Here is a 26,003-nt window from a genome sequence, read left to right on the forward strand (position 1 = left end):
AAACTGTCCCTTCCACACTGTTCCAAAGGGTGAGGGTGCCCAGTGTGGCTCTGCAGCAGGCAGGATGATGGCGCCTTACTGGGTGCCCCAGATGCTCCATTCCCCTCCCTGGGCCCCGGGTTCCCCAGCCAGAAAATCCTCACAGCTGTTGCTATGTGCAGCATTACATCCATGCTTGATATAGCTTCTACAGATGAGAAATCCGAGGCACAGAGAGGCTGGGATTTGCCTGAGGTCACACAGCCAGAAAGTAGAAGAGCTGGGATCCAAACCCAGGCCTGGCTGACGGTCACAGGACCACATGCCTTCCACGTGGCCAGCAGCTCCCATCCTCTGGGGTGTCCTTGCTCTTGTCCATGGGCAGCCCCACAAGACTATAACCCTGCTGGCACCCTAAGAAGGGAGAACAGGGAGTGTGCGACCACTGCAGAATCGGGGGCTGGCGGGTGGTGCTCATTCTCACATGCACCCCACTGCCCGGCAGGCACTAGTCTCAGAGTGGAAGCCGCACTTTCCCCTGGAAGCTTCCCTTGACTGCTCCTGCCTGCAGGGGCCCTTCTGGTCTCTGTTCCCTACTGGGCTCGCCTTGTCGCTCTCTGTGCCTCAGGCCCCTCGGGCAGCACCGGGACCCTACATGCCAGTGGAGGGAAAGCCGCGTACACGCACCCTGTAACCTTGCACACAGCCCCTCAGCCAGGGTTCCCAGCCAGGTCCTTCAAAGTGGTGACACCGTGGCCAGAGCCAGACAGACCTGGGACCTGCCCTCATGGTGCATCTGTCCCAGAAGAGCTCTGGCACGGGTGCTGGGCTGACCAGGCTGTGTGCTGTCTCATTTACTCAGCACAGTGACCCTGCCACACACAGTGCTAGGAATACCAATCCATTTTCCTTACCAGAAAACTAAGGCTCATTTCCAAAGCCACACAGTTGCAAAGTCTGCATTCTCTTTTTCTGACTCCAGATGCCAAGGCTCTTAGTTCTAGAGCCCAGGCTGTTTCTCACTGCCCACTCCCCGAATGCTCATTCTACAGCCCAGGAAACAAAGACACAGAGAAGGCCAGGGGCCTAGTGCAAGCCATGGAGTTAGGGTCAGAGCCTGGAGTGGAACCCAGGGCTCCTCACTCCAGGAGCCGGGCTGGATGCAGGACCGTGAGGCTCCTAGGCTCGGGCGGGGCAACAGCCTGTGGTGGGAGGAGGAGCCGTTTCTTTAAAAGCCGGGGTGGTGGAGGTGAGGCAGGGTGCTGGGGGAGGACTGGCCTGGCTCTCCTGGACCAGCCCCAACCTGTGACTCCTCGGCATCTGGAAACTATCATGGCGAACAATGAAGGGAGCGGGGAGCCTGGCTGCTCAGGGATCGGGGCTCTCACCTTGTCTGTTCAGAGAGCAAAGAAACCTGCGGCCCGCAGGCATCTCCTGCCCATGCCTCCACCCCCACTTTTTGCCTTGGCACTGTATATACATATACGCTGGACATGCGTACAGGCCCCAAGGGGCCAGCTGTCAGGAAAGCCAGCCCCTGAGCTACAGTGGGGGCCGGTGGCGAGGTTGGGTGCCCAGAAGCCTGTCCAGAAGTCAGAAGATCCCAGCCGGCTTGGCTTCCTGCTTAGCCTGTAACACTCCAGGCTGATTATTGGGCCTCCTTAGGCCTTAGTTTCCCAAAAGGAAGCTCGGGTACCACCCCACATGAGCTGGCCGCTGACCAGGTACCAGCGTGTATCTGACCAGCTTGCTGCCTGGGCCCATGTTGCTGCCAGGGGTCCCACTGTCCTCTGAAGGTGGGCGTGTGGGGGGTGGGGGGTTCAAACAACCAGCCGAGGAGCAAGAAAGGGACTGAGAGATAGTCACCATGTAGACAGCACTCACACTGCCTGCCACCAGGTCCCCCACTTGTGCCCGGTACTCATGTACTGAGTACCTACTATCCACGAGGCATTGGAGCAGGGCAATGAACAAGACGGATGGGACCCCAGCCCCCAAGAACTTGCAGTCAGGTGAAAAAGAAAAAACAGTGTTTCATTCACATGAAGTTGTGACGAGCGCTACAAAGGAACGGGGCACGGCAACAGACACTAAGGGGGGTCCTTTCTTCAGAGAGGGCAGCCACGTGGCCGGGTCTGTCCCAGCCTCTGAAGTGTTACAACTGCTTTAAAGTAGGTGTTTCCGAACAGCCCCCCGCTCCCGACCCCCAGCCACAGCGCACTGTGGCCGAGACAGGTCCTTTCCCTGCCTGGACCAGTTTCCCCAGGTGTCGGCGAGGGGAGGGAATAGAACCAGGAAAGGCAGGTACTTCATCTTGAGTGTCCACACCAGTCACCTGCTACCAGAGCACTGTGCTGAGATTTCTGTAGCTGTGTCCTAGCTCAACAGGCCCAAAGGGTGTGATTTTGGTGATGTACGCCTCACCGTGGCTCTGGGCGGGGGTGGCAGGCACACGTGACCTGTGTTAGCCTCCTGGCCTAGGTGACTCCTAAAGATCCTCTGGTGCAAATGCTCCCCAAGTCGACAGCACACGGGCTGGAGATGCCGAGTTCCTGGCATGAGCCCTGGCTCGCCGTGAGAAAGGGGCCATCGCGTCCTTCACCTCTGGGCCTATCACAGGAGCTAATCCTTCCCTGCGTGTGTCACGTGACTGCTGTGCCTTCCAAACACGATCCTGGCTGCAGAAGCACTCTACAATCCTGACTCTTCCTCCAGGAAGCCTTCCCTCCCAGCCCTCCCAGCTGACATCCCCCAGGCCCCATGCGTCCCCGGTACTTTGTATGTCTCTGCAGGAAGCACACAGGATGCCCTACTCAGTTTGTCAGTGTTTTGCCTCCTCCCCGAGCCACTCCCCAGGAACAGAGGCCAGGCAGGACTCCCCTCGGAGCCCCAGGACCAGAACGGGTCTGGCACAGAGCAGGGGGCCTCTGGGGAGGAGGTGAAGGACAAAGTGACCATTCTGGACATTACTATCAGCATGAACTAAGTAGCTAGAGGATAAAGTCAGATAGAGTTGGGGTGGCATGGGGAGGGGGCAGGCAGCAGCCTGGTGACTTCCTGGACGAGCATGCCAGCCCATGTTCCTGGTCCTCAGTGTGGCTATTGTCCCTGCTGGTCCAGAGAGCAGGCTCAATAGGCCCTCTGTCCCTCCTTGGGCATGCCAGCCCGCTCCGTGGCGTCCCACCCAGGCAGCTGGGAAGCAAGGGCCGACACTTCCTGTCCCCACTGCTAGTGTTCAAGTGTTCTGAGGGGTGGGGGAGGGGAGGGGGCTCTCCACACAAGGCCCATCTATGTCCCCAGGAAGAGGGCTGCCCAGCTGGGGGCTGAACCAGGAGAAGGGACAGCGGCCCGGAAGATGTGCTGAGCCCTGAGCCTCCACCCCTCTCTCCCAACCAGCTCCCTCTCTGAGCTGGTGCTGTCGAGAGGGTTGCTCTGGCCCTCTCGCTCTTCCTCGAGCAGGCCCAGCACATCCTTGCCTCACACCTCAGGGCCTTTGCACTTGCTGTTCCCTCGGCCAGGAATTCCTTTCCCCCAGATCTCCACATCATCTGTTCCCTGCTTCATGTGTCTCTATTCAAGCTGCATTTCTTCAGAGAGGCCTGCCTGGCAACTCTGTCTGAAGATGACCTAACACCACAGCATACCTGTTTTTATTTCTTTGTTGTCTGTCGGACAACAGAACGCGAGCTGAATTCTCCCCTTCTCTTTCATGTTCACTATGGTACGTCCCCAGTGCCCAGAACAGTAGTATCTGGCAATTAGTAGGTGCTCAATAAATACATACTGAATGAACAGATACAGTAACACACTCAAACACTTCTCTACACACCCCACCCCTGTCCTCCAGTGATCGATTACCAGGGGCTCCGGGAGGTGAGGTGACTGCCCGCGTCACACAGCCTGTGCAGGGCAGGACCGAGCTCAGACCACCTGAAGCCAAGCCCGGTGCTCGGGGCCAGTCCGAAGCACATGGAGAGGGGAAGGAAGGGTGGCCCACCTCCACACAACTCTCCCCCTGCCTTCTGGAGCCACCTGCTCAGCCTGGGGAGACTGCCATGCTCCCTCAGAGTGTCTTCCAACCTCAGAGGGCTGCCTTGCTCCAGGAGAGGGCTATTCAACCCGACACACGTCATCGGGGGAGCACAATCCCCTCTCCAGGGGCAGTACTTGGTACAGGGGCCCAAGGCAAGCCCCTGGAAGCCCCCCATCCCCGGTCGTGGAGTCCGTCCACATGCACTCCTTCCTGGTCCCCAGCCACCTCTCCCATCCTCGCCTCGCTCCCAGCAGCCCAGAAGGCCACCACAGCAGGAGTGGAAGAAACTACCTGGATGGTGTGGGCAACCTGGGCTTGTGGAGGCCCCGGAGCAAAGCCTCCTTCTCTTGCCCACAAAGGGGCTCTGAACACAGCTGCAGACACACGCACTGGGCGGGCGAGACCCACGAGGAACGACGCACAGCCCCATTTTAGATGAACTGCCGGCCCCATTTTAAGTCAACCAACAGGGAAAGAAGTGGCCCAGAAGGCAGCAGAGGCTCCTCCTTACACCTGTTCCGCGGCCCTACGGGGGGCGTGTTGGCCGGGCTTCGCGGCTCCCTGGGGCTCCGCAGCATCGCGCGGTGGCATGGGCCCCTGTGCGCGTGCGCACCACTCATCAGACAGGGGTGTGCGTGCCCGCGTGCACACTCGGGGCTCCTTGTACAGGTGTGCCAGCCCTGGAGTTCTCAGAACGATTAAGAACAACTGAACGAAAAATTGGGAGAATCATGAGGAGGGAAGGAAAAATGCAACCACACGTATCTCTTCCAGAAAACGCCTTTCCATTCCCCCGCTGCGTGAGAAGGTGCCTGGTGCCCACCTCCTGACCTGCAGCCTCCCAGCTGCCCGAAAGCAAAGTGAAAGAGAGCGGCGGTGTGCAGCTCTGAGACCTGGGTCGAATCCTGACTCTGCCATTAGCAGCAGTTAGAGCTCGGGGTAGTTTCTGAATCTCTCTGAACCTCGGCTTCCCACCCCTCAAGTGGGGATAATACGATCTGTTGAGTGGGGAATTGAGAAGATTTAATGTGCCCATGAGTGCAAAGCACCTGGCACATGGTTGTAACTCAGTAAATAGAAGACCTCAGCCCTCATCATCAGTATGTGCACACTTGCCTGAAATTTCAGATGTCCAAGGCCTCTCTTTACGCTCTTTCTTCCCTAACTTGCCAGCCTTCTGAAAACCCAAGGAAGTCTCTGAAATCCAAAATGTCACCCTCTCAATACATATAAAGCCCACTGAGTCTCCGTCAACAAACATGAGGTGCCGGTCAGAGCTGGGCTCTGTGCTAGTGTGAGAAGCTGGCCCCTCCCAGCTTCTCAGGTGTAGGGTCTCATTTAATTCCCACAGTACCTGGGAGTCACAGTCCACCAGCAAGGAGGAGAAACTTTGTCCAGGTCTCCCAGGGAGTAAGTGGCGGGCCTCTCCCCACACCTGACTGTGCACAGCCCACCCTGGTCTCCTGATCTTCGAGCCTCGTGTGCACCGGCACCTGCAGCACCAGTCCTGGGGCAGTGAAACGGGAGCCTGTGGTGTGGCAAGCAGGGAATGGCCGGGGAGGTCACATGGGGCAGGGAGAGCTGTTCCTAGGCTTGGTGAAATCCAGCAGGCTACGGGCTTCTGTAACCCTGAGTCACAGGGCTGGTCCCTGTCACCTCGGGGAGGCCTAAGAGTCAGCTCAGTCCTATAGAAAGTTCTGTGCAAACAGCAAGGCCTGAGAAGGACTCTCTGGAAGACACCATGGTGTAGCCGGACACTCCGGCGACCTGGGTTTGGTCACCAGCTCTATCAGGCACATCCCTGTCTCCTTGTGGGCCTCGCTTTTCCCGTCTGGAACTGGGGTGTGTGTTTAGGGGAGATGCTTTGGATGCCATAGGCTCCCACGTCTAAGAGCCAGCACTGACACTCTGGGAACTGACAGTTCTGCTGTGAGTCGGGCCAGTGAACTGAGTGAGAGATGCTGCCCCACGTCTGGGCCGCTGCCCTTCCTTCCTGCTGTGCGGGCCGGCACGGCCCTCACACTGGCTCTGCCTTCCGCTCCTCTAGCGGCAGTGATGGAGCAAGAGTGAGCTCCAGTGATAGCGGCAGAGTGAGCTCTGGGGGGTCTCTGTTCTCCCCATCCCTGCTCTGCCGCCCAGGAGAGGCTGTCCGGGCCAAGCAGGGGAGGGGCGCGCATCCAAGCTCACACAATTGCCACCTTGTCTCCGGGAGACAAAGGCCGGGCTCCAGGCCTTGGTGGCCAATTGCCCAGATGGAATGAAGATCACAGAGTCACTGAATTTAGATTTTTAAGAATGTTAGCATCATAATAGCTTAGATTCATAGAATCTCTAAAATCCAAAATAATAATATGTTAGAATCATAGATGTGGAGAATCATCATTTCAAAGAATAAAGCACGTTGCAACTGAAATATGTGGAAGAGTTCAAAATCACAGAATTTAGATGTGGAATGATTACAGACCCTCGGACTCAAAAAACTCAGAGCAACCACCTGTCAGAACAGTCCAGTGTGAACCGTTTCTGATAAAATAGTTTCTCATAAAAATAAAACACTGTAATCCCAGGATTGAACATCGAACGCTGTCAGGCGGGGGATGCCGGAAGACCGGTTTTCAGGTCCCGTGCAACCTGTAACCTGGCATCCGCAGGCCCTCGGAGGGACAATGATGGTTTGCTGACCTGCAGGGGCTCTCTCCACACCTGCCTGAGCTCCACACCCTTCGGACATGGACAAGGGTGTATGAGAATCACCAGGAGAGCCAAAAAAGTGCTCAAGGCCAGGCTTACCTTGGATCTACTGAATCAGAACTTCTAGCACCAAGCTAAGAAAAAAAAAAATTCCTAGGAGAGTCTAATGTGAAGCCCCAGGCAAGAATCACTGCTCTGGTGACCCTCTCTTCTCGGGAGGAAGAAGGGGATGCGTGGACCTGGCCAAGGACACGCATGGTGGGCGCCAGCCTCTAGACCAAGGTCAGCCCCCTCAGACCTTTCTCTACTTGTTCCCCCTCCTTGGACCCCTCTGGGTCCAGGAGCACTTTCTCTTACTGCATCTGCCTCCGAAACCCCCTGCTCCAGGGGTATTGCCAGTGGTCTCGGGCACCATTCAGGCCGGGCCAGAGCGAGACGTCTGGGGGCTACTAAGCTCACAAAGCCACCCTCCCTCCCCCCACCCACATGCCCAAAGCCCTTCAGGTCATTTCAAAGCAGGGCTGAAGGGGCACTACGAAGGTCATCAAAATCAACCCCCAGCCTCTAAGGAGGCCTTCAGTGAAGAAAGAACCAAGGCCTCGGGAGTCATGAGCCGGCTGTCACTAGCTTTCTGTGTGGCCTTAGACAAATCACTCTGCCTCTCTGGGTCTAAACAGCCTCCAGGCAGAGGCTGGACAGGGAAACTCTGGGAGTCCCTTCCAGCTGTCTCCTGACTTCACACAGCAGAGCCACACATTTAAGGCAGTGGGGCACACAGCATCCTTTGCTGGCTTATTCCCAATCACTTAGGAAGTTCCTTCTTATGTCTAATGTGAAACACTCCAGCTGTAGTTTCAGCCCTTTGCCTTCCTGAATAAAGACAGAAACTACCTAGGCACAAACGCCCTTACTCGCTCAGAGGGACTCTCCAGCTCCTGCACCCTGGCTGAGGGACGATGGCCCTCTCTCCTGCCCTTGTTACCGGTCTGGTTGGCCTCGATGACTCCAGTAGGAGCTTCACTCCCAAACAGATGGGGCGGGGCCTCAGCAGGGGCTGCCACGGAGGCTGTCAGAGCCATGCCTGACCCTGGTTTTCATCCGATGTTCTCACAGCTCCTAAGCAGGGCAGGGGTCCTGCTGGGCTGGAGTGTTTCCTCCAGAGAGATGGGAATTTCCAGCCAAGAACCATCCGGGCTGTGGAAAGAAGGCCTAAGAGGTAGCGTCAGGAGTGGAGAAATAGAAGCCCAGATAGCCCTTAGACCAGCATTTCCCAAATTTCAGCGTGCCCACGAGTCACCTGGGAGTTTGTGGAAGTGCTGATTCTGATTCGGCAGGTCTGAGGTGGGGCCCGGGGATCTGCATTTCTGATAAGCTTCTGGTGATGTAGCTGCTGGCCCACGGACCACATTCTGGGAGCCTTTAGATGTTCATAAATAACAATCTATTTATCCCTAAGGACACGTACTTTCGTTCAGTTTGGCCTACAAGTCATTTCCAGCTCCGTTAGATCATGAGATCCACCCAGCAACCCCGAGGGGCAGACAAAATGCATGTTGCAGGGCCCACTGCACAGAAGAGCAAACTGAGATGGAGCAAGGGCAAGGGGCTTGTTCAAGACTACCCACCTGGCCGTGCTCCCTCCTCTAAACTACTCTTCTGTGGCTGGTTAGAGCCACACACCTTGGCAATGACTCAGCTAGCGACTCCGGGTCCTGCCTCCCACTCAACTTTGCAGGCAGGCCCGGAGGTATGGGCCAGCTCCTCTGCCCTGAGGCCTCCCAGGGGTCTCCAGGAAACCTGGCTGAACTGTACTGACCTGGCTCCCGGAGGGCCGAGTAGGTGAAATCAGCCAGGCTCATTGAGCTTAAATCCCGGTGGTGCCCTTGGCTCCTACGTGACCCTGGGGGAATTCCTTGATGTCTCTGAGAGCATCGGTGATGTGCGAGGACTCAGCGTGGACCCTGGCACACAGGGTACCCAGCCAGCGTCAGCTCCCTGCCTTCCTTCCCTTCCCCACATCCCATTTAGCCCTTGTTCATTTTTTCCTTCCTTCTTTACATATTCGGTATTTATGATCGCATGGCCTCTGAAGCGAGACTGCTGGGGGTTATATCTGAGCTGTGTGACCCTGGTCAAGTCACTCACCTTCTCTGTGCCTCAGTTTCTTCCTCTATGCAGTGGGGGGTAATAGTGCACAGAGGGCTGTTGTGAGGATCCGATGAGTCAATATGTATAAAGTGCTCGGAGCAGTACGGGAACTCGGCCAACCCTCCCGGAGAGTGTGAGCTGCTGCGCTGTTAACACCTCCTCCACACGATGGCCCAGCTCTGCAGCAGGTGCCGCAGCAGACACTGGGGCTACAGTATCGAAGCAGCAGCACTAGCTCACATCTGCCGAGCACTCGAGATGCGCCAGGCACTGTGCTAGTGATTTTGTGGACTTCCTGGCCCCACCCCGACCCTGCCCCAAGATCATAGTCAAAGAAAAATACCAAATACTCAGCTGGTTGTGCAAGTTTCTTTTGGGAACACAGAGTGACTGACAGCGGGGAGAGCTCGGAAGGCCTGTGGGGGGAGAGGACGCACAGCCTTCTGACTCAAGGCTCAAGTCTGAGCCTCAAGTTCCCAAGCAAGAAGCAGAGGAACTTGGGTTCCTATCAGCTTTTACCCCTTATCATCATGTCTACTGCCTTGGGGGCAGCCCCATCCTACCACTACCCTAACCTGTGAAATGAGAGACCCAAAGTTTCTGCACAAAGCCTCCCTCCCTAGCCTAAGCCAGGGACGCACTTTCTCCTGCAGCCTGATATTTGCCTGGGCCAGAGCACAGCAGGTGCAGTGTGTCCTGGTGGATGGATCTGTCCCTGTGGGCAGAGAGGGGTGGTGGGAAATGCCTGATATTAACAGTTATGGGACCACGGGCAAGATGCTTAACCTCTCTGTGCTACTTTGTGGCGGAAGAAAAGAAGAAAGGAAGCCAGGGAGAGATGAATAGAGAGAAAGTGGGTATGAGAGGGAGCTGCTTCACAGGTCACGTATGAGGGAGGTCTCATTTCTCTGGCCTCTCCACACCATGGGAGCCCCTTCCCTGTGTCTGTGCTCTGATTTCTCTGCAGCCTCAACCTTAGAATGGGGGGACCTGAGGGAAAGGAAGCCCGGCTCTTACAGGCAGGGCAGGGTGGTGGTGCCAAGTTTTCAAACCAGGAGGCTGCACCACCTCCTGCTCCAAAGCCATAAGATACGGGGGGGGCTTGGTGCAGGCTTCAGTCCCGTCCTGGGAAGGGGGGCACCTCAGATGCTGTGAGTGGTTTCTCTAAACACTGCCATCACAACTGTGCTTTGGAGAACCCCTGGTGGACAAGGGCAGGGGCCGAGGCAGCCCCCTGGCTCACACGCACCCAGAAGCCCATAAACCTTCCCTTGCTCCCCTCATTTCAGCAAACGCTTTGTGAGCACCTACTGCATGCAGGCCTGCACCCGGCTGCTCACTGGACAGTGGGGCACACAGTACAACTGGATGGTTTTCAAAGCTCATTTGCTCGTCTGGTCACCTCTGGTATCACAGAGGCCCTGAGAGATGGGTGTCCTGGGTGACCCCACTTCACACACTAGGGGACATGGGGCTCAGGGCCAAGGTCGACTTGACCAAGCTACTGAGGAGCAGGCCTTGGACAAGAACTTGGGTCTTCTGACTCCTAGGCCCAGGCCCCCTCTGCCAGCTGAGTGAACACAGACCCGACCAGAGACGGGCCCTCGGGAAGTAGGAGAAAGGATCAGCCCCAGGCGAGGCCGGGCTGAGCAAGATGGTGTGGGAGCGCAGGGGACCCTCCACGGGAGAGCGTGCCTTTGAGCTGGGCTTGGAGGAGGTGCAGACGACACTGAATTACTGGCTAAGGGCGCAGCACAGGCGAAGTCCTGGGGCTCGAGGAGGCTCGGCCGAACTCAAATGGCAAACAGCTGAGAGCAGCTCCCGACGCCTGGGCTGGGGCCACAGTCCAGGACCAGGGCAGAGCGGAGCGGAAATCACATAATGAGGGGGGAACTCCTGTCCTTCAGGTTTTAGATGGGGAGGTAGGAGAGGTGAGAAGCCATGAAAGGGGAACTGGGTCGGGGTGCTAGTCATGAAAGTGGGGTTCAGAGAGGAGAGCCCACGGGCCTGGGATGGCTGGGGAAGGTGTCTTGAAGGTGGGGGTTGGGGGGGTTCAAGCTGGGCTCTGAAGGTGGGTAAGGAGGGAAAAGAGTAGGGGAAGGCACTGCAGGCCAGAGGGGTTGATTGAGCAAAGGCCCGGAGGCTGGAAAGGCCCGGTGTGCGTGCTGCTGCGTGTGCACCTGTGTGTGGGGGTAAGCTGCCTGGCCGGGATGGGGCAGGGGAAAGGAAAGGGGAGGCTTCAGTGCCCTGGTGTCTCAGGCAGATTCTCACCTACCTCACACCAACCCTGCAAAGCCAAGCTCCAGGTTCTCACTTTACAAACATGGCAGATGAGGCTCAGGGACCCAGCAACCTGACAAGTATTGCTATGTTAACCAGAGAGCGGCCACTTACTGAGTGCTATTGGGCACCAAGCACTGAATCAGCTGCTCTGCCCACCCACTGCACACAAACACCCACGAGGTGGTGAGCCCATGTCACAGATGCCGAGGTGGAACTGTGCAATGTTCCCAGGACACAGGTACGACAGGGCAGAAGTAAGGTCTCAAGGAGACTTGGCTGCCCTGTACTCTCACATCCTTTGAGGTTGAGGGGAGCAGAAACTGACCCTGTCAGAACCTTCCATGGGGCCTACAGAAAAGAACCGCCCTGGCTACTCCAAGAGAAAAACAAGTGAGAGGTTCAGGTCAGGAGTGTGGCCTGCAGGAGGCCATGGGCAGGGGTTGTTAACAAGTGCGTGAGTGAATGGGGTCCTTCCAGCGTTCAGAGGAGGGCAATCCTTTCGAGCTTGAGGACAGGTGAAATCAGAGAAGGCTGCCAGAAGAAAGTGACACCAGGCAGCTACTCAGCGCAAGGATGCAAGTGCTCCCCTCCAGGTCTCCATCCACTAAGCCTTGCAGGTGGCTCAAGAAGCAGGGATAGGTCCTAGCTCCCAGGCTCTGCCGATATCCCTGTCCCTCGAGGCCCACGGGCAGAGGGTTAAGAAGGTGAAGCCAACTGATACGGCAAGATTCCTGGGGGCTCCAGTAAGTATGGGGAGACAGCAGCCCCGAGTCACCAGCTATGGTCTATTTAAAAGGAGAACTGGCAGCGAGGATGTGAAACTGGCCCTCGGGGCTCTTTCCTGCTCATTTGGGGCAGCAGGAAGGATATCCAAGTGACTGTCCTGTATGCCCCCATGGCCTGTGCCCCGCCCTCCACCCCCCACAGCTGCTCTCACTCGTCTGTGCCAGGGTGAGCACTTGGCAAGCCCATCCCTCTGCCTGGCCGGAGGGGAGCTGACAGCCCACAGGTGGCAATGGGCATCTTCCAGCCGTGCCCACCACCCCTCCTCCTGGAGCACCCGCACGCGGAGCATCCAGAACCCAGTCCCTGCCTGTCCACCCTTCCAGCCAACGTGGGTGACCCAAAGTCACTGGAGCCTCCCCCTACCTCCACCCTAAGGCGCCTGAGAAAGCACAGCCTTGCCACATGGCCTCCCTGCAGTCCATCGCCACGACAGCCCTCCTCTGTGGGATGAGGGTGGGATGAAGGACCAGACCCCCCTCTGGTGACCCCCCACAGCCCCGAAGCACCTCTGGAATGCCTCAGACCAGCTGAGCTGAGGTATAATAATAATGATGACGGTCATTAACATAGTCACAACAGCATATAGCAGTGCCAGGGCGCACAGGAGGTGCCAGGCTCTCTGTTCCGCATTTTGTATAAAATAACTCATTTATCCTCACAACTTCCCACGGGGAAGGTTATTATTATTTTCATCTTACAAAGGAGAGAACTGAGGCCTAGAGACAATTAATTTTCCCAAAGGCCCCCAGCTGGTCCGAGGCAGAGGAGGGGGTTCAACCCAGGTGGGCTGGCTTCTGAGGCCGTGCTCCCCTCAGTGAGGCACAGGGAGAAGGCCTTGGTTTGGGGACTTCGCCAGTGTCAGCAGTCGTCACACCATCCCCGGCAACAACCACCCCAGCTAACATTCTCTGGGCACTCGCGACATTCCAGGGTCCGTGCCAAGCCCTGGAACGGCAGGGCGCAGGCCGCTCCGCCGTGCGCCAGCCCAGGTTCCCGAGGAAGGAAGGCCCTCGCAGGGACCCTTGTCCTGCACACAGGCGCTGGCCCAGGTCCCCCTCAGTGCAGTCATGTCACCACGCTGTTAGTCTTCGCACCCTGCCTTCTTCTCTCCCCATCTGTTCCCTTCCTCCCTCTATTGATCTTTCATAACACGTAATCCTTGCCCTGTGCAGTGAGAAAACATGTTTCCCCAACCAGTACACTGATGGGTCTGAGCCAACCAATGGCCCTGGGCTCCAGGTTCTACGGGGAAAGTCTTACATAGTCTCAGCCCCTCTGCCTGACCCCTCCCCAGGACTCAGCCACTCAGGCCCGATGAAACCAGGCCTGCAGTGAGGTCAGCACCCGAATGGCGGATCGGAAGCCCCGGGCAGGGGTCAGACACTGGCTGGTGGCCCAGGCCCTCCCTGCCTCCTTAGGACACCCTACAGGGACCAGCCTGCTCTGACCTGGGGAGAGGTGCAAGGAGTGGGGTCCAGAGTGCTACAAAGACGGGGGTCTGGGCCAGTCTCTGCTTTCCCCCTGCCCCCTGTCCCTCCCCGCAGCAGGACCCCGAAGCTATTTACACCCCTCCTCTAAGGTTTCAGCTGTTCTAGGATTCGATTCTTTCCCTGCTCTATTTTTCTTCTTTTGCAATCTCCAAGAAACACGAGCTGCCAGATGGGTGGGGGTGCCGATTGTTTTCTGTCTGACATCTGGATTTCGTTAGCAGCCCTGGGCATGCTGACTCAGGAATGGCAGCTCCCCTAGGCTCAGGCGCTCCCCAGACCCCTCGCAGAGCCCCGTCCTCGGCTGGACACAGGAGGCCCAGGTGACAACACCCCTCCAGCTTCCCTCACACGAGTAACCTGCCCCCCGAGGGTATCTTGGGAGCGGTGGAGGCTGCAGGCTTAGAGAATTTCTGCTTTCAGCTCAGCGCCCGATGGACAGTTGCCAGGCTGGGTGCGGCTGGGCCTGACCACTCTGAAGGGTGGACAGAGGGCTTAGGGAAAGGACGCCAGGTCCTGGATGTCCTGCCCCCATCTGCACCCCAGTCTCTATTCGTACAGAAGCGATGAGTGGACTATCAGGGCAGGAAGCTCTGCACTGACCCCAAATGACAGATACATTTCGGAAATGAGGAAAGGTGCCCCCAAATTACAGATACATTTCGGAAATGAGGAAAGGTTAAATGGCTTGTCAAGGTTGCATAGGAGGTAAGTAGCAGAGTTGGAACTTGAACTCTGGTCTTTGGGTTAAAAACTCGAAGCTACTCCCTTGACCTCCACAAGACGTCCCTTCACTAAGATCAGAGTCCTTGTGTTGGCTCATGGACCCTGAACCCTATCTGGCCTTGAGATAGAAGGGAAGGTCTGGAGTCCCCACATCCTGTCATCGGAGAGGCCGTGGCGGCCGCCCAGTAAAGCAGCCTGCAGATGTGCTTCAGGCCGCAGGATGAGTCTAGGGGCCCATTCCTCCACAAAACGTTGTTAAAAATGATGTTTGATGACTGCATTGGTATAAAGACAAACATTATCCAGGCTGGATAATCATCATTATTATTTTTAATTTTTATATTTTTATCCTCACCTAAGGACATTTTTCTCATTGCTCTGAGAGAGGGAGCGAGAGAGGATGAAAGAAAGAAGTGTCCACTGGCTGCCTCCTCCTGTATGGGCCCAGACCGGGGTTTCTGTGTGCCAGGACTGGGGATCGAACCCGCAACCCTGGTATGTGCCCCCACAGGCAATCAAACCCACAACCTTTCCATGAGGCTAGTTTCCACAATGCTCCAACTAGCTGAGCCACACTGGCCAGGGCTGCATTCATTATTATTACATTTATTCTCTCTTTTGGCTTTAAAGTAAATAAACATTAAAACATTTTTGTGGGCACTTAAGAAATCACAGGCCTGCCGTTTGTCCTGGAGAAGTCAACCTGGAGTTCTCTGTCAAACCACTCAGCTCCTGCCGCACACTTCTTGCTGTCTGATATCTCCTTACCTTATTAACTGGTGCTTACTGTCTAACTTCACCAACTAGAAGGTAAATTCCAGGACAGCAGAAACCTTTTCTGGTGTGTTCACTGTGGCATCTGTAAATGCTTAGCCCATTAGAGGTGCTCCACAAATACTTGCTGAATGAATAAATGAAGGAGAGCCTGTATTTTCAGGTAGGTAAATGTGTATCCCAGTTAGGAGCACCCCACTCGCCCAGGTGGCCACCTCAAAGAGCTGGTAGCCTCCATTGACACCTTATCCCTCTTCCCCTCACCCTCATGGTCACCGTACCCCACAGATGCTACATTCTTGTGGAGTCCAGAATTCGTCCCTCATCTCCAACCTTGGCTCGCCCTTGCCCTATATCTGGTTTTACCCTGTATCCACATTCCTGGACTGGCTTTGCTAGCAGTCTGGCCTCCTACAGCCCAGCTTCTAACCTGCCACTAGCGTGATATTTCAAAATGCCAATCTGAGCATGTCACCTGAAACGCTTGCATGGCTTTCCCTTCCCTCCAGATAAAGTCCAAGTTTGTGCAGCCTGGTACACAGGCCTTTCACCACCTGTTGCAGCCACACCTCCTCCTCCTCCCCCTAGGCACCCAGAGTGCCAGCTGTCACCAAGGGCCTGCAATGCTCGGAAAGCAAACTCCCGTTATGTACACAATTGCTTGGAAGCCTTCCCTGCCTCAGGCCCAGACTCCTCCTCTCGGAGGCCTCCCTTGAAGCCCAGGCAGAGCTGGTTTCTCACTGCAAACCTCAGCTGTAGCCCTGATCACCCTGAATGGCCAACCGTGTCTCAGTCCGATAGAGGACAGGGGTAGGGCCATATCTAGCATAGGCCGGGCACACTGTAGGAGCTCAGGAAGGGTTGGGGGATTGTAGTAGGTCCTGGGCCTGGCTCTCCTAGACAGGCTGTGTGTCCTGGGCACGATGTGACACCGAGCCAAATCCCCGCCACAAACCCACATACCTACGCAGGCAAGTGCAGCTGGCTTGGAGCAAGGTGCTGCTGCTTAGGTGGTCACGGTCCTGCCACACTGGTGTGCAGAGGCCAGTATGAGATGCCCAGGCAGGTGGGTAGCAACTGTGACTCTTCTACAGCCACCTGGGATCTCTGCAGCCACTCCAGTGGGCAGCCCCCACCCACCCCTAGCCTCCCGGCCTGCACTGAGACAGCAGACTCCCTGGGGCTGGACCAGAAGTAGAATCTACTGGACACACCAAGTTGCCCAGACCAAACCTAGTATGTCCTCTGCCCACATTGTCCTTGTCCCTCTTTATTTCCAGCAGCCCAACTTTTTAAAAAAACTCTGACATTCTGAGGATGATAGTGGAGATCAAAGTGTGGATGCAAAGGCAGATAGTAGAACCTAGTTTGAAAAGCATGGGCTCTTGAATCAGGAAGACCCAGGTACCAATTCCAGCTTTGTTGTTCACTAGCTGCGTAACTTTAGGCAAGTCACTTAACTTCTCTGGGCCTCAGTTTTATGATCTGGCAATTGACTGATAAGACTTTTTTAAAGCATTAAATGAGCTGATGCACAAAATATGGTAAACTCAATGCTTAGAAACTATTATCATTGTTGTTAATGTTATTATTACCCTTCAACTAGAGGCCTAGCACAACAGTAAAAGCGGGATTTTCAAGAACAGCATGGTAGACATTCTTGACTCCCTAGACTTCTTGAGCCAGTCCTGGCATTGGCTGGAGATGGACCCTAGTCCAGGCACAGCCTCACCCTATGAGAGGGGCTGCCCTTCAGCAGAATTGAAAACTGGTCTCCAGCACCTTGCATTTCTGCTTCAGGTCTCCCAGTCTTCCTGCAAAACCCGATCCCCCACACTGACCCAGGGATCTATGAGAAGCCCCACTGGTCTGATGAGCTGAGCTCTTGATACCTTTATCACATGCTTAAGATCGGAAAAACACAGGCTTCCATCCCCTGGTTCCTGTGTTATACCACCTGGGGCATTGGCAGTGAGTGCTTTAATAGCATTTTCACTGTGCCTTCCTGAGGGCCCTGGGGCTGCATGAATAAATTCAGGAGCTAGGAAGGGCTAGCTAGGGTTCTGCACATTCTACTCCCAGTTAGGCCATTTTTAAGATATTTAGACCATTTAAAACTCACTTCACGGGAGAGGAGAAAGAAGTGGAAAAAATATTCAAAGAAGTAATGGCTGAAAACTTCCCAAATCTGATGAAAAACTTTAATCAACACATTCAAGCAACTCAAGAGACTCCAAGTAAAAATAAAAATGAAGAGACCCACAATGAACACATAATAATAACTGCTGAAAGCTAAATGAGGAGGAAATCTTGAAAGCAATGAGAGAAAAATGACATCATTTGTAATGGAATTCCAATAATATTAACGACTGGCTTCTCATCAGAAATAAAGGAGGTCAAAGGGAAGTAGGGTAACATATTCAATGTGCTGAAAGAAAAATAAAACCTGTCAGCCAAAAATTCTATACCAAGCAAAGCTATCTTTTTGAAAAGTGAAAGTGAGATAGCAGGCAAACAAAAACAGAGGTTTCATTGATAGCTCACCAACCTTTCAAGAAATACTAAAGGAAGTTCTTCAGGCTGATAGCAAGTGACCCAAACAGCAATGCAAATCAACGGGAATAAAAACAAGGAGTACTGATAAGGGGATTATGTAATGTGAAAGACAGTATAAATAAACATTTCCTTTTGTTTCTTCTATTAGCTAATGTAAAAAGCAATTATATAAAAGAGTATGCAAAAAATTATACCATTTGTCCTATAACATATATCAATGCATTTGCTAATAAAAGCACAAAAGAGGCAGTGGGTGCAAATCTGTCTTGGGCTAAGAAAATGACTCCAGATGGTAAGTAACTTGAATCTGCACAGTAACAAGTGAAGAGAACCAGGAATGGGAAGTAAGAAGGCTAATCTGACAAATAGTCCAGTGTGGTCGTTTGCTTTCTTTCTCCCTCTCTCTTTTTCAATACAGCAATTATATAACTGCTTTCCTTTCTTTTTCTACCTTCTTTAAAACACATAAAATAATAGTTATAACAAGTATTGTTGAGTTTTTAACATATATAGATGTAAAATGTATGAACAATAATGCTACAAAAACCAAAAAACCAATAATGCTACAAAAACAAGGAAAAAAGCTAGAGCTATGTAAGTGTACTAGTCTCTAGAGTTAAGTTAGTATAAATTGGGAGTAGACTCTGATAAGTTAAGATGTATCAGATAAGTCCTGGAGCAATCACTAAGGAAATAGCTTTAACAATAGTAAAAAAAATAATTAAAGAAATTTAAATGTTACATTAAGAATCATCATTTAATGCATAAGGAAACAGTAAAAGAGTAATAAGATGAGAAAAAAACCGGGAATAATTTACAAACCAAAAAGTAAAACGGCAGACCTAAATCCAACTATATCAATAATAGCATTAATAATAGCATTATCAATAATGTGAAAGGATTAAACAATCCAAATAAAAGGCAGAGATTGTCAGATTGAATAAAAAGTAAACCAAGATCCAACTGTATGTTACCTACAAGATGTGCACTTTAGGTTCAAAGATTGAAAGAAAAAAAATGAAAAAAGATCTATCATGTAAATAGCATTCATTTAAAAAGTTAGCTCTGCTGATATCAGAAAAAATAAACTTTAAAACAAAAAATGTTACCAGAGATAAGGAGGGCATTTTCATGATGACAAAAAGGTTGGCCCTGGCCAGGTAGTTCAGTTGCTTGGACCATCATCCCAATGAGCCAGGGTTGCAGATTCGATCTCCAGGCAGGGCACATGCAAGAGGCAGCCAATACATATGTGAGTGGGTGGGTCAGTGAATGGATCCCTGGCTCTCAATCAATTAAAAATGAAAAGATCAACCAATCAGGGCAATACAACTATGAACACAGATGAACCTGATAACAAAGCATCAGAATACATACAGCAAAAATGAACAGAATTGAAGGGAAACTGGTCAATTAAACAATAATAGCCCTGGCTGGTGTGGCTCAGTGGATTGAGTGCTGGCCTGCAAACCGAAGGGTTGTTGGTGTGATTCCTAGTCAGGGCACATGCCTGGGTTGTGGGCCAGGTCCCCAGTAGAGGATGCATGAAAGGCAACCATACACTGATGTTTCTCTCCCTCTCTTTCTCCCTCCCTTCCCCTCTGACTAAAATGAATAAATAATAATCTCTAAAATAACAATAATAGAGATTTTCAACACCCCTACTTACTATAATGAACAGAAGAACTAGGCAGAACATCAACAAGGATTCAGAAGACCCTAACAACACTTTAAACCAAATAGATCTAACAGACATCTATTAGAACACTCCACCCAAATCAGCAGATTAGTCTTTTTAAGTGCTTGTGAACCATTCTCTAGGTTAGGCCACATGCTAGGCTATATAAAACAATTCACAATAAAGTTAGAAGCGTTGAAATAATATAATGTATGTTCTGTGACCCCCAGTAGAATAAAATTAGAAATTATTTTTAAAAGATATCTTGGAATCTCATACATATGTGGATACTGAAAACATACTTTTATATAACTAGTGGGTCAAAGAAGAAAAAGGAATATCAGAAAACAACATGTGATAAGTTAAAAAGAAGATATGACATACCAAAACTTATAGGGTGCAGCTCAGAGGAAGACGTATAGTTGTAAAAATCTATAGTACGTTCTCAGTTAACATTGTTGATGAATTCTATAACCTTAAGTGAAACAATGAATAATGAAACCAATTTTGCCATAGGATAATTGATATAAATAGCAGTTAACTTCCAACAGTACCTCATCAATGTTGTAATGAAGCAACACTCACTGATAATATGCTGTATATATAAAAAGAAACTAGAAAAAGAAAACTAAATTCAAATCAAGCTGAATGAAGGAAATAATAAAGATTAGAGTGAAGAATTGGAAGCAAAGACTCAGAGGAATATTTGTACACCCATGTTCATTGAAGCATTATTCACAATATCCAAAAGGTGGAAGCAGTAGTTGCCTGTTGGTGAATAAATGCATAAAACAAAATGTGGTGGTTGCACACACGCACACAGATGAATATTACTCAGCCCTGAAAAAGGAAGGAGATCCTGTCAGATGCTACAACATGAATGAACCTTGAAGACATTTTAAGTGAAATAAGCCAATTACAAAAGGACAAATAGTGTGTGACTCTGCTTATAAGTGGCCCCTAGAGTAGTGAAATTCATAGAGAAAGAAAGTAAAATGGTGGTTGCCAGGGTCTAGGGGAGTAAAGAAGAGGGAGTTTTGCTTAATGGGAACAGAGTTTCCATTTTACAAGATAAAAAAAAGTTCTGTGGGTGGATGGAAGTGACAATGGCATGACAATACGAATGCGCTTACTGTCCCCGAACACTTAAAAACAGTTAAGATGGTATGTTGCATGTTATACGAATTTTGCCACAATTTCTTAATAGATTAGAATGTTAAGTAATAAAATGGAAAAATAGTAGAGGAAATTAACTACACCCTACAGTTGGTTCTTTGAAAAGGCCAATGAAATTGACAAAACTTTTGCTAGACTTTAAGGAGAAAAAAAGAGAAAAGAGTCAAATTACAAGAATCAGGAATAAAAGAGGGGAACATTATACCAAGCTTACAGAGATAAATACAATTACAACAGAATATTATAAAGAACTGCATGCCAATAAATTAGATAACAAATGAAATGTACAAATTCCCAGAAAGACACAAATTACAGAAACTGACACAAGAAGAAATAGAAAATCTGAATAGACCTATCACAAGTAAAGAGACGGAACTAGTAATTTTAAAAATCTACCCACAAAAGAAAGCCCAAGCTCAGATGGTTTTGCAGATAAATTTTACCAAACATTTCAAAATTCTTCACAAAAATCTTCCAGAAAATAGAACAGAATGGAACACTTCCAAAACTGTGGCACTGATATGTGATAATACATGAATGAAGCATGAAAACAATATGTTAAGCAAAAGAATCTAGGCACACAAGACCATGTATTATATGATTCCATTTACATGAAATGTCTAGAATAAGTAAATTTATAGAGATAGAAAATAAATTAGTGGCTGCCTAGAGGCCGAGGAATAGGGGGTGACAGCTAAAGAATGTGAGGTTTCTTCCTGAGGTGATAAAAGTGTTCCATACTGTTGTAGTGATGGTTACATAACTCTGTGAATATACTAAAAATCATTGAATTGTACACTTTTAATAGGTAAATTATATGGTATGTAAATTAGGTCTCATTAAGCTATTACCAAAATAAGCACTCCACTTTTAAATATTATATATTCTGAGCTTTTTGTAATATTTTATTCAAAGCTGTTTTCCATGCCTTAAAAACCCTTGTCCATGCATCTGTTCACCCAGGGAGGCTTGCACTGAGCACCTGCTGTGTGTGGTTCCTTGAGCTGGCGTGGGGGGGTGGACAGTGAGAGGTACAGAGGTGAATCCAGCCCAGCACTGCCCCTGAGCTTGTGGTCAGGTGAGGGGTAGGGGGCATCCAATTAAATTCCAGCCTGCCAAAACACCTAGTACCTTGCCAGGAGGGCGCACTCTCCACTGTGACCCAAGGGAGAAAAAAATAATGCTAGCCAACATTTACTGAGTGCCCACTGTGTGCCAGGCACTGTGCTAAGCACTTGCCATGCATTATTTCAACCGACCTTCACAATCCCGTGAGTCCCCATTAGCCTCATTTTACCGATGGCGAAACTGATTATTTCGAGCCCTTGCCCTCCCACCTCTCGTGAAGGCTGGAGGGAGATGCCCGGGCCTGCAGGGGACCCAGACAGAATCAGGTTTGTGACGGGGCCAGAAGACGGTTTCTACCCATTCAAGGGAGAAACTGAGGCTCTGCAGGCTGCAGGTGCCTCACTTGGAGTGGCATGGGTGCTCCAGGAGGCCAAGAGCGTGGAGGCCCCAGGACCGGGGTGCTCGTGTTCGTCTGCCCTCTCCACAGCACTCCACCTTCCAGAGACTCTGTTTCTTCAACTGTAAAGTAGGGCTATGACTCCTGCTTCTCCAGAGAGTTACGAGCCCTGCACAAGGCAAGTGAACACGCTGTATAATCCATAAGAAGGAAGAACCAGGGTTAGCCCCATGCTGGAAAGTGAGAGGCACCAACGGCAAGGGACCCTCTGTGTCCACATTTAGAAGAGCTCTGGCTCTGTCTGGAGAGAGGGCACACACTCACACACTCTTCCACTAGCCTGCCACCTCTGGCTCACCATCTGTTGCCTTTGGATAGTGGTCACACCGCGGGAGGCACAGCCACCCTTCTCCCATCACTCCGCCAGCCCCGCTCAAGCCCTCCTTCCCCTGGAAGCCTTCCCAGGCTGTGAGCCCAGTGTGAGCACACCTCCTCAGAGCCCCCGGAGCCCCTGACGGCGTCTGAGTGTCACCTGCCTAGTGGGGTGGATGGGTAATATCCCAGCTCTTCCACTGATGAGCTCAATGATCCTGTGTAGTTCCTGACTCACACAAAGCATCATGTAACATGGGCTAATAAGAGCACTCTACACATATGGCAGTTGCGTGATGAATGAAATAATGCTTCAAGACACTTATCACAGTGCCCGTGTCCTTCAGTGGGGCCAAGTCCTGCTCTGCAACCTCACAGAAGACGGTGGGCAGGAGAGGATGGAGGGAGGTTTTCCAGGCAGCGCTGTGAACGACTGAGAGCAGAGTCCGTCTGCTTGGGCGCCCAGCCGGGGAGGGCACAGGGAGGTGCTGACCCGGTGGGCTATGACTCGGCTCTCAAGACCACCTGGATCCTTGGTTGCTCGTTTGTCCCTTGTGCTATTCAGACACCCTCGGGGGGTAGGGCCTCACCTTTTGCTGAGATGTGCCCAGGGCCCCTGCTCACTACATATTGAGGGATAGACAGGGCCCACTGGAGTGTGGGTCTGGAGAACAGCTGCCCGTGGGTCAGCTCCCACTGCTCAGGAACCAGGGAGGGCCTCCCTTGCCCAGGGGTAGGGGGAGGCCAGATAACTGGTGTGCATGAATCACTGGGTGGGCAGGTCTTACTAAAATGCAGCTCTGGGGTGGGCCTGAGATTCTGTATTTCTGACAAGTTCCCAGGCAACGACGGATTCAGCTATGCCTGGCTGTACTTTAAGTAGCAAGGACCAAAAGCACAGCATGACCATTTGTGTTGGGAGTGGTGAGCGGGAAGCACATCTCAGCCTCCCGCTGGTCCTGGCGGGACCCAGCCACACCCAGCCAGGCCCTCGGCTTCCAACATCTGGAGGGTGAGACAACATGGATTTTCTGAGTTTACAGGATTCCGTTTCTATTACATACATAAAATAAAGTAGTACCACATCATAAAAGCCTAGGAAAATATGAAAAAATAGTAAGGAAGAAAATCACTGATAATCTCCTACCATATTTAAAACAACCGTTAACCTCTCTTCCCAGGATTCCAAAGCCACGTCTGTCAGAGAGCCAGGGGTCATCTCACGAGTGGGGTCAGCCTCAGAAGTCCCACTCAGTCACGGCAAAGCATTTGATGAGAGGCAGGGGTTGCTCCCCGCAGCCTTGACCTCTCGGTCCCCTTTCCTCCCCAGCCCCACAGCGCCTTCACCCAGACCCACTGTGGCAGCACAGAATTACAGCAGGCCCTGCTCCGTCCTCCCAGGCAGCAGGTCGAGGAGCCCACTGCAGAGGAGGCAGAGGTGGGGCTTGGGGGAGGGGGTGCACATCTGGATTCCTGGCCCAGGGCCCACATTCTTTCCCTGTGAGTGTGAGGAGATGGGGTCTCGGGAGAGAGCCGTGAGGAGGCTGCTGGCCTCCATCCCGCTTCCCTGTAACAAGACCCACCCTGGCAGAAAGACGGGTAGGGCCTCAAGGCCCAAAACCTCATTTGGGGGTACCTACCCAGATTGCTTAGACCTGCCTAACCGGTGCAGGTCTAAGCTGAGCCTTTGTCCCATTCATACCAACCAGACTTATCTCAGAAATATCAGAGGGACAAAAAGGTGGGCACCAGAGAAAGCCACAGGGCCACTTGCTCATGGGAGGGGACAGGGGACAGGTAGGGAGCAGATCCACCCATTCTACCCATCTACCTATAGAAACTATTACACAGGGAGCCCACGAGCCCCACCTGGGCCAGGCTGCCTTACCTGGGGGCAGTCCTTGATGTAGTGTCCTTTGTTGAAGCACAGGTGGCACAGGTAGTTGGGTGGGGGCCTCTTGCTGGGCTTCCGGGTCTCGGAGGTGAGGGTCAAGTCAGAGAAGTGCTCGGTGAGGGAGCTGAGGCCATCGGCAATGTTGTTGAGGGAGCCATAGGGCGAGGTGCTCTTGTACACGCTGCTGCCCAGCGCCTGCGGGGACAGAGGCTGTGAGGGCTCCAGACAGCCTGGACACACGCATTCGCAGCTCTGACCTTGGGGAAGTTTCCATGGGTGGGCACGCACTCACACATAGGTACACACATGTAAATTCATGACCCGGCATCTACCGTGGGCTCTGGCCTCCTGGAGCCTGAGTTCTCATCCAACTCTGGTTGTGTGTCCATGGCATGCCAGTTAACCACTCCAGGCCACAGTGGCCCCGTCTGGAAAACAGGAATGGTAACTACCTCCCAGGGTTTCTGTAAGACTAACGGGAAGTCACAAACACATAGCACTTCTCCCCTGCCTGACACTCAGGAACCACTCAGGAAGCAGTGAAGATCATCGTAATGATGATGATGATGACGATGATCATTAGTTCTTTACACTCTGCCAGGAGATAAGCAAGTATAGCAGAAAACCACCTGCTAGGTTTGGGGCTCTGTCGCTTACTGGCAGAGTGACTGTACACAAGTCACTTATCTCAGTTTCCTCAGCTTGTAAGGAAGAGGAGTGTCAGATGCTGCACGGTTTCCATTGAACAGAAGAGCAGACTGCAAGTCAGTGCTTTGCCTGGTCTCCTGCGCAACAGGCCTGTGCAGACTGTGTCCGGGGAGCCCTCGCCCAGCCGGCCAGCTCTCCGGGAGCCCAGGGAGGAAGTTGCCCACCTCTCCCACCTCCAGTTGACAGGAACCAGATGTCTTGCCTGGCTTCAAAGCAGACTCGGCCCAGGCCCCCTCCTGGTGTATACACCCTCTATTTATAGGAGTCACAGGCTCCACAGCCAGGCACAGTGGAATTTAGCGAAGGCGGGCCTGCGGTGAGGCCATGGGCCCCCTTTCCTGAGGCGAGGCCAAGGCAGGAAAGAGGCAGCTTCCTCAGGAGGGTCCATGGCAAACCTCGCCATGGGCTTGGGCGTCCCCGGACCCCAGCTCAGGTGCCCGAGAACTCGAGGAATGAACTACAGGCCTTGGCGAGCCTTGGGTCTAAATGGAGCGACATGGCCTTGTTCGTGAGAGTCCCCAAGCTGATGGGTGAGAAGAGCCTGAGAGACAGCTGCCTCAGTCTCCCTTACAAAAATAGGGCAGACAGGGGCCCAGGGCGGTGACAGTTCTTTGTGTCCCCTCAGTGTGAGAAAGGGATGAAGGTGAGCTAAGAGCTGGCCCCAAGGGACCAGGCGTGCCCCACAACCAGGATAAAGCCCACCCTTCACACATGTTTGCCTCGGCCTCCCTACTCACTCCATCTCTGGGGAGCTGGCACTCACCCTCTGGAGGACACAGCCCTTACTGTCTGGGTGCCAACCCTCCCCCTGGCTCCCTGGACTCCCTGCTACATGACCCAGGGCCAGCTCCTTCCCTCTCTGGACCTCTGTTCCCTCTCGTGCAGGTGTAAATTAGCGCCTAGGATCGGGAAGGAAATCCACAGACAGCACATCCAGGGCGGCCCAGGCCCAACACACAGCTGGCCTCCAGCAACGGGGCACAGAACTCGAAGGCACCCAAGACCATCTCTGCTCTACCACAGACCAAGGCCACCATGAAGCCCAGGGCCAGTAGAAGCTACCACACAAACCTGCACTCAGTCTGAGGGCAACTCCAACTCTCCGGTGGCCCAAAATGGGGTGGCCCATCCTGAGAGGCAGAGGATCCCCATCCCTGAATGTATGGGAGACACACTGAACAACCCTAAGGGGTATGGGAGGGTTCTGATGGAAATGAGATTAATGACAGCTGAGCACCTACTATGTA

The 26,003-nt window shown here is 52.5% G+C and overlaps 1 protein-coding gene across 1 annotated transcript in view; it reads right to left on the minus strand.

Moving 5' to 3' along the window:
* Positions 1-26,003, minus strand: part of ZCCHC24 (zinc finger CCHC-type containing 24) — a 58,247-nt gene that overhangs the window by 22,062 nt on the left and 10,182 nt on the right. The window contains exon 2 of the mRNA XM_037155539.2: positions 24,043-24,243. Within this exon, the coding sequence (XP_037011434.2) occupies positions 24,043-24,243 (201 nt within the window). The remainder of the gene's footprint in view (positions 1-24,042; positions 24,244-26,003) is intronic.

The sequence above is a fragment of the Artibeus jamaicensis genome, unplaced genomic scaffold (genome assembly GCF_021234435.1).
Source record: "Artibeus jamaicensis isolate MK-2021 breed Jamaican fruit bat unplaced genomic scaffold, CSHL_Jam_final contig_332, whole genome shotgun sequence".
Classification (NCBI taxonomy): domain Eukaryota; kingdom Metazoa; phylum Chordata; class Mammalia; order Chiroptera; family Phyllostomidae; genus Artibeus; species Artibeus jamaicensis.